This window comes from Hibiscus syriacus, unplaced genomic scaffold (genome assembly GCF_006381635.1).
Source record: "Hibiscus syriacus cultivar Baekdansim isolate YM2019G1 unplaced genomic scaffold, ASM638163v2 tig00110303_pilon, whole genome shotgun sequence".
In the NCBI taxonomy this organism is placed as follows: domain Eukaryota; kingdom Viridiplantae; phylum Streptophyta; class Magnoliopsida; order Malvales; family Malvaceae; genus Hibiscus; species Hibiscus syriacus.
In genome coordinates, this window is record NW_024062672.1 from 1,800,316 (window position 1) to 1,809,096 (window position 8,781).

Here is an 8,781-nt window from a genome sequence, read left to right on the forward strand (position 1 = left end):
TAATAATCGATAGTTAATAAAGTAATTCCCTATAGTTTGGTACCATTTGTGTAGTCTACTCTGATAAAAAAGGGTAAAGTATAGTAATAGTCATTGAATTTTTTTAAAGCTTTCATTTTGGTCCCTCAACTTTTAAAACTTACAATACAGTCCCCAACATTTAGTCCGTTTTTAATATGGTCCCCCAAAAGTTACGTCGAGGACCATATTACAAACAGACTAAATGTTGAGAGACCATATTGTAAAAGGACTAAATGTTGGGGGATTGTATTGTAAGTTTTAAAAGTTGGGAGAGCTAAATAAAAGCTTTAGAAAAGTTCAGTGACCATTACTATACTTTACCCTAAACTTATCTAGAAATACTTATCTTTACAAGGTAGGGTTTGCCTGTCTTACAATCCTTTAGCATTACCAACCAAAATACATTAAACTAAATCTTAAATAGACTATAATATATTGATCAAACCACAATTTAACTTCAAACAAAGTAAGCTAATTTTACTGCTCAACCGCTACAGAGGATCTCTTCGATCATTCGATCAAAGTTGGTAAGGGAAGATCCTCCATTATTAATGGATGCTTCATCTTTCTTCTTCCATTCCAAGGCCTTTTGCCTTATCCTTTGCCAATCATCTCCTTCCATCATCTCTCTAACAAGACTCTCCACATCGTCACGCTTTACGTCCGGGTTGATTTCCATCGCACTACCCCATGTGTTGCATGCATATCGACAGTTCGTCTGTTGATCTGCGAAGAAAGGCCAGCAAATTAAAGGCACGCCTTCCGAAACAGCTTCCAATACAGAATTCCACCCGTAATGTGTCAAAAAAAAGTCCAATCGTTGGGTGGGACAGGACTTGCTGTTGGGGACACCAGCTTGTGATGAAGCCCCTTCCCTTTATTTCCTCCATGAATTCTGTTAGCAAAACAGCCGATTCACCCATTACGACATCGGGTCTCACTATCCATAAAAACGGGTACTTACTGTTTGCAAGTCCCCAAGCAAATTCTTTTAGATGATGATCTGACATCACTGTTAATCTTCCATAATTCACATACAAAATCGAGTTAGGCTCCATTGTGTTAAGCCATTCGATGCATCTTGTGTCTTCATTCCATATGCTTGAATTTAGCGAGTCGTGTTGGATTCCGGGTATGTTAATGTTCCTACAGAGCGAGGCAAGTAGACCAATGGCATAAATATTTGGGGTTTTGTCCGCAAGAACTTACATCACTTCTTTGTCCAACTCATCGAAAGTGTTGAAGATTATTGAAGAAAATTCTAAGCATTCATGCGATCTTCAATGCAGAAATTCAACATGATGTCTTTGGGATCGGTGGTTCTTATTAAGCTCGGCATATCCTTGTAGCGCATATTAGGCATACGGGGGATATCAATCGGCTTCTCAAGTGTCCCATCGCTAACAAAGTTCTCATCTGCAAGGAATAATAACATAAGATAAATAGAAGATCAAGTAACAAACTAGTAAAAGGAAAGCCTAAAATAATTTGTGTTTGTAACCTTTGAATGGAACAATGCCTTTTTGAACAAGTTCTTTGTATTGAAGATATCCCATAAAGCTAATAGTGGAAGAAGTCTAGAGTTGAACATAAGGCACCCCGATGACTTGAGCAGCCTTGGTTCCGTAGTTCATGATTCCATCAGAAACTACGCAAGTAACAGGCGACACTTGGGGTGAGGAATTCAACTTAGAGAGTAGTTCCAAGAATGGTGTGAAACAAGTTCTTCGTGTGGAATCACATATTAGTGGAACATGCTGAGTTGCATCGGCATCAGAAGGTGGCAACCCATCGGGGATGGTTTCGAATTGGAAATTCGGTAGACCCTTAACGGCTTCTACCCCTCTAGACCGGATCAATCGTCTATGGTTGAACTCGGAGTTGACAAAGGCTATATGGAAGCCTCTTGAATGCAAGAGCTTAGCCAGTTGCATCATGGGGTTAACATGGCCTTGTGCTAGGAATAGAAGGCATACTGCATGTGGTTTAGATCCAGTTGAAACCATCGTAGAGGAAATAATAAATAAGCAGTGAATTGAAGCTAAAATTCAAGGATAATATGATGAATCTCCCTTACTAACAGAAAACGAGGTCGATATAAACAGTAAAACGTAGGGTGATTATGGTGTAAAATAATAGGCTGAGGCTGCTTTCGAAGTGGGGTGGCGTATCAAATTATTTGCGGATATTATGGCCAGCTTCTTGATGTCTTCATCCATGCCAAAATCGATCATCAGATTAAGATTTGTGGTAGGTGAGTATGAAAAAGCGTAAGGGTAAAGTATAGTAATAGTCACTAAAATTTTCTAAATCTTTCATTTAGGTCCCTAACTTTTAAAACTTGTAATATAATCCCCCAACATTTAGTCCGTTTGCAATATGATCCTCAATAAATACATCAGGGACCATATTGCAAACGGATTAAACGTTGAGGGACTATATTGCAAATGGACTAAATGTTTAGGGATCATATTGCAAACAAACTAAATATTAAGGGATTGTATTGCAAGTTTTAAAAGTTAGGGACCTAAATGAAATATTTAGAAAAATTCAATGACCATTACTATACTTTACCATAAAAAAAAAGTGAAAATAACCCATTTATCTCCCATGTACCATAGTTTTGCTTTTCATCGACTTTCTTTCTCCAGATTCTCCACTCTTGACTTCTATATCTTCCTCTTTTCCTACCTTCCCGATCAGATCTCTAAAAGCCAGTGAAAAGAAAACCTCCAGTGAATCACCCATGACGCTTGGCTCTGGAGGATCGAGTGTCGTGGTTAGCCCCTTTGCTTCCCTTTCACTCTTCTATTTTTTTTTAATTTTCTTCCCCCTTTGCTTCTCGACTCGATCTTGCCTTTCTGTTAATCTACCTTAGATTCCATTATTGGGTTTTTTCTTGATTTTTTTTATTGTTTTATCGTTTCTTGCATGAATAATCAGTTATTATTCATGGGTCTGGACAATTTATGTGGATTAAGATAAGAAATTTAAGGGACTCCCTTTGTTTTTTCTATTGTGTTATAGGTTAATCGTTTCGTTTCAAGTTCTGGCTGGCTTTTAATTTTTATATTTGCTTTTTAATTGATTTCATTGCTGTTATATTGGGTATAAAGTTTTAATTTTTTTTTTGATTATCTTGGGTATCTATCGAACAATTTGAAGCTTTTTTAGTTTCATCAAGAATGTTATGTTAGTTTATTAATTGTGATTTTTTCATGAAAAATCTCATGCTATGTGAAAATCTTATATGAATATTTGATCATTTACGTTCCAATAGTGGTTGAATAGGTTTTGCAAGTAAAATCTTGAATCGAAGAACATAGAAATGTGCATTTTTGTGTATTGTGACTTTTTTTTCTCTTAAAACTACAATAGATGGGCGTTGATGATTAAATGTTCTTTAGCTGTATGAAGATGTTGCTGCTTTAGAGTTGGCGTTGTAATATGCATCATATTTGAACAGATAATGTCTATAAGTCGAATTATGTAGGTTGAAAAGCAAGAAATATGCTCCTTTTTTTTTTGCATTTTAGTATGGGACTATAAATATGTTTATCATCAAGTAATGAATCTCCAGGGCTCGTTGTTTTAGAGTAAGTGCAGTTTGAATAAAATGAAACTGATACAAGCTTGTTAGGACTTATTCTGTGATTAGCATAATGATCATGCCCTTTATTGAGTTTTATACGCTCATTTTACAGTGCCTCGGAACTTCAGATTGCTGGAGGAGCTTGAACGTGGAGAAGAAGGTATTGGAGATGGTACCGTGAGCTATGGAATGGATGATGGAGATGATATTTACATGCGCTCTTGGACTGCCAACATTATTGATCCTCATAATGTAATTGCATATTTTTAAGTGAACCTTCATGTTTTAATGTTTTTTTCCTTTAGATGAAACTTAGTATCTATATGAACAGTCATAGACGAAGCACTGGGTATTTAACACAACTTTTCATAGAAACAGAGAACATAAAGCTTGTTCTGGTTGGATTTTGGAGTAAACATTGGTTTTTTGCTGGAGGATTTTTGGAGCTATCATTTTGTACATGCTTTTCTGTCTCTTTCTTTGTGGTGATACTTTTTTCCTGTTTTCAGACCGTACATGAGGGTCGAATCTATCAACTGAAGCTGTTTTGTGATAAAGATTATCCCGAGAAGCCACCAAGTGGCCATTTTCATTCAAGGATCAACATGACTTTTGTTAACCATCAAACCGGAGTGGTATATACTAATAATGTTACATTCTTTCGTCATGCAATGATCGGTTTATTTATTTCATATCCGTCAGTTAATCATTTGTTTCTTTTCGTTGATTGGTTAATATCTTAAATCACCTGTATATTCATATGGTTAAATAGTATTATGAGAGAAAACATGATGACTTAGATTTGATGGTATGGGAATGGCACCATGTGGAACCAAAGAAGTTTGGACTTATTGCAAATTGGCAGAGGGAGTATACAATGGAGGATATACTGACACAGCTGAAGAAGGAGATGGCTTCCCCGCATAACCGGAAGTTGGTCCAACCACCCGAGGGTAGCTACTTCTAGATCTCAAGATCGTATTAGATATTATCCTGGATCGAATAGCATTCTTAGTAATGCAATATATAGTTTGTAATGGTTGTTTGATCCTTGCATTAAGAACAAACTGGGGAATGCCCTGAAAGAAAGCTTCTCTAATTACTTCTCCATGGCTTCATCTTTTTAATCCTTTTTGTCAAAACTCTATTGATTTGGTTAATAGGATCCTAAAGAATCGGCGTGTTAAATATTAAAAAGGGAGAGAAATTTCTAGTTCCGACGATTTTTTCTTCGTCTTTTACAAATAGTATTTCAGAAATTTTCTTGCTCGTTAATCTTAGTCAAGCAAGCAAAAGGGAGAAAACAAGTAGCATCACCGTCTACATCTACAATTTTAGTCTTTTTGCATAAGTTTTACGATAGTTCATCATCTGCATGTTGCTGATATTAGAGAAAAAAAAACAAAGGGTCAATTATGTTTATTTTCTTCCTTGACAATAGGGGTGCACAAAAAATCCGAATATCCGATTTTGCGAAAAAAATATCCGAAACCGAATTTGGGAAAAACCGGTTTTTTTTAACCGGATCGGATTTTTTTAAACTGGTTATTTTAACCGGTTTGGAGAAAAAAACCTAGACCGGTTTTTTTACCGGATAAAAAACCGGTTTGAAAAAAACCGGTTAAAAAACCGGTTTTTATCCGGAAAAAAAAACCGGTCTAGGTTTAAAAAACTAGCCGTTAATATAGCCGTTGGGGGGGATTTTGTGACCGTTTTTGATCGTTTTTTCTTTAAAAAATTACCATTTTACCACCCTAAACATGTATAAATATAGCTATGTATTTATTTATACATGCATTGCATTTTATCTATATTTTTAATTTTCTGACTGTCGGAGGTCTTTCACGGAAGCTACTCCCAACCTGGCGTTGGGGGCAGCCTACTACCCTACCTCCCCCTTACCCCATACATATGGGAATTGGGTTTTGTTGTTGTTGTTGTTGTTGTTAAACATCTCTCAAATCTTATTTTTGTAATTTTTTGTACATCATGAGTAACACGGCTGAATCTTCCGTCGGGGGAAACCTTGAAGTCGTGAGAGTGATCGAACACACTCGAAACAAAGACATTTGGGATCACTACGATTTATGTGAGATGTCAAATGGCTCGAGGAGGGCGCGTTGTAAACTTTGTCTAAAGTTTCTTGCATCGGAAGGAAACACAACGTTGAAGAACCATTTGACAAAATCATGCAAGGCACTTCGCTCAAGATCGGATCCTAGTCAATCGAATCTTACACCGCAAGGTGGTGTTTTTGTTTACGACAACGAAAAATTACGAGAAGCGTTTACAAAGTTCGTGATTACAAAAGCATTGCCGTTCGACCACTTTGATGATGAATATTTCACGACAACAATTCAACAACTAATGCAACCACGTTATACTCAAGTAAGTCGTACTACCCTTAGAAGAGATGCTATAAAAATGTGGCGTACGGCGAGGGAAAAAATGATTTTAGGATTCCAAGAACACCGTTATGATGTGTCGCTTACATGTGACGTTTGGAGTTCCCCTCATAATACCGGAAATTCTTTTTTAGCCGTTACGTCACATTGGTTAGATCAAGATAATTGGCAAATGATGAAAAGAACAATTGCGTTTGAATTATTCGGTGAGCCGCATACCGGTGCTAATTTATTTACACTTTTAAAAAGGGTAATTTGTCTTTATAAATTAGAAAATAAAGTTTTTTCTATATCCTTTGATAATGCATCGAATAATACAAACGTGGTCCAAGATTGAAAATATTACTTTCACCGATTTTAGACGTGTGTTTTTTCATACCCGTTGCGTTGCACACATAATTAATTTATCCGTGCAAGCCGGTTTGGAGGTTATTGAGCCGATTATTAGAATTTAATGATAAAATCGGATCTTTGTAACAACAACAAAAGACTAAATGATTATAACGATTTTGTAAGTCCGTTAATAAAAAGCTTTGGGTCCTAATTTGGATTGTCCAACTCGTTGGAACTCAACTTGGATGATGATGCATACTGCCTTAAGGCAAAGGGAAACATTGCAAACATTTCACGATCGACTTTTCGAGAGGGGTCATATCCCAAACATTTATCCGGATTCGAGTTGGGAAACTATAGCCAAAATAACCGATTTGCTTGAGGTTTTTAAAAATGCAACAACTTTTTTATCCGGTGTTTATTACCCTACTAGCCCGTTGGTTCTTAATCAAATATTTTTGTTGGCTACCCGACTAAATGACTTTGAATTTGAAACCGAAGTTTTTCAAGAATTGGCTTTGCAATGAAGGAAAACTTTTAAAATATTTTAAGGAGACTCCCCCCATTTTTACTTGTGCCGCCGCTTTAAACCCAACGTTAAATGTTGGTGGGGTTGAAACACTAATTGAACAAATTGCGTTTGCTTTTAATCTAACCGATGATGAACCCAACTTTGTCCAAAACCAAATAAATTATTTTAACAAATGTTTTCGAGACATGTTTGCAATTTATTTAACTAAATACGGATCAAGTAGTGTAATACACGATCAAATGAGAATGAATGCGGAATCATCTAGTAGACGTCCAAGTAACATAAATTTGAATCTTTTTAACACTCTTGTAAATTCCCAATCCAAACGATCACGTACTACCACCCCAAGTAGCGAGTTGGGAAATTACATGTCATGCGATTTTCTATCAAAAATGACATTTGAAGAGTTTGAAAGTTTGGATATTTTGGCTTGGTGGAAAGAAAAGGAAGCACAATTTCCGATTCTAGCCGCCATGGCCCGTGATTTACTAACCGTCCAAGCTTCTACGGTAGCTTCGGAATCCGCTTTTTCTGTTAGTGGCAGGGTTATATCGCAACGGAGATCAAGACTAAGTCCCGAGTCGGTGGAAGTATGCATTTGTTTAAAGGATTATTTGGATGGAGCGGCTCGTAAGCAACATATCACCACCCTAGAAGATGCAATTGATGCCGATTTGGAAGCAAACTTACACATTGAAGAAGTCGAACTTGGAATATCCCATCCAAACGAAGAAGGCGAAGATGATGAAGAATAGATGGCAATGTAGTTTATTTTATAACTTTATTTCAATTATCGTAAACTTTGTTTCAATTATCGAACTTGAAGTTTTTAAGTATTTGAATTTATCGAACTTGGAAGTTTTTAAGTATTTGAATTTATCAAACTTGGAAGTATTTAAGTATTTCAATTATGTTGAGTTAATTAAGTATTTCAATTAAGTATTTGAATTTATCGAACTTGAGGTTTGATGCTTTCTCTTTGATTCTCTCTCTTTGATTCTCTCTTGATTCTAGTTGCTTAATGTTTCTTGTCTTTGATCAATGGCTTCTAAGCTTGCTTAAATACACCTTGAATCACTTCTGAACGTTAGTGATAATTAATGAAGATAATATAGCCGTTTAAGTGTGAAAACATTTAATAAAAATGCTTGGAGCGTGGGGGAATCGGTTTCCTCTCATAGGGAATCGGTTTCCTCTCATAGGGAATCGGTTCCCTAAGTGTAAAACTCAAATATTTCGACCGTTGAATAGGGGGAATCGGTACCCCCTATGGGAGAATCGGTTCCCTCCGAGCATTCTGGAAATCTCTGAGCCAAACCATTCAGTGAGGAATCGGTACCCCCTTGGGGGGGAATCGGTTCCCTATGAGCAATCTGGAATATTAAAATCGGTTTTTTTATAACCGGTTTTTTAAAAAAACCGGTTTTTTTAAAACCGAAACCAGTTACACCGGTTAGGGTATCCGGCCCTCCAAACCGATTAGAAACCGAACCGATTATTTTATAAACCGGTTTTTTTTTTCTATGGGAAAAAATCGGATCGGATAAAAACATATCCGGATCGGATTGAAATCCGACAAATGTGCACATCTACTTGACAACAACTAGAAGAAGCTTTTTGACAAAAACCCTATCTTCGTGCTTTATGCGTTACTAGAACATTTTCGGTATTGTTTTTTTAAACTTTATATTAAGCTGCGGCTATCCGTTTGCTCTCATTTCTTTCAAATATTCTATTTCAAATGCAACCCCTCAAAATTAATTTGGCATTTCGCCACTCACACTTCCCAATTGTATTGAAATAGTAAATGAATTGGTATGTGTCAAATAATAATCTGTTAATTAAACATTAATTAAAAATAAAAGAAATTAAATATGAGTAAACCGTCTCCGATCTCT

The 8,781-nt window shown here is 36.3% G+C and overlaps 1 protein-coding gene and 1 pseudogene across 1 annotated transcript; one reads left to right on the forward strand and one right to left on the reverse strand.

Moving 5' to 3' along the window:
• Positions 1 to 423: 423 nt before the first annotated feature.
• On the reverse strand, positions 424 to 2,027 carry LOC120116708 (annotated as a pseudogene).
• Positions 2,028 to 2,616: 589 nt separating this feature from the next.
• LOC120116774 (ubiquitin-conjugating enzyme E2 variant 1D-like) lies at positions 2,617 to 4,717 on the forward strand. Its single transcript, XM_039137186.1, has 3 exons — positions 2,617 to 2,801; positions 3,726 to 3,865; positions 4,123 to 4,717. The coding sequence occupies exons 1-3, from the start codon at positions 2,768 to 2,770 to the stop codon at positions 4,354 to 4,356; spliced, it is 408 nt and encodes a 135-aa protein (XP_038993117.1). The 5' UTR covers positions 2,617 to 2,767; the 3' UTR covers positions 4,357 to 4,717.
• The last annotated feature ends 4,064 nt before the right edge of the window (positions 4,718 to 8,781 follow it).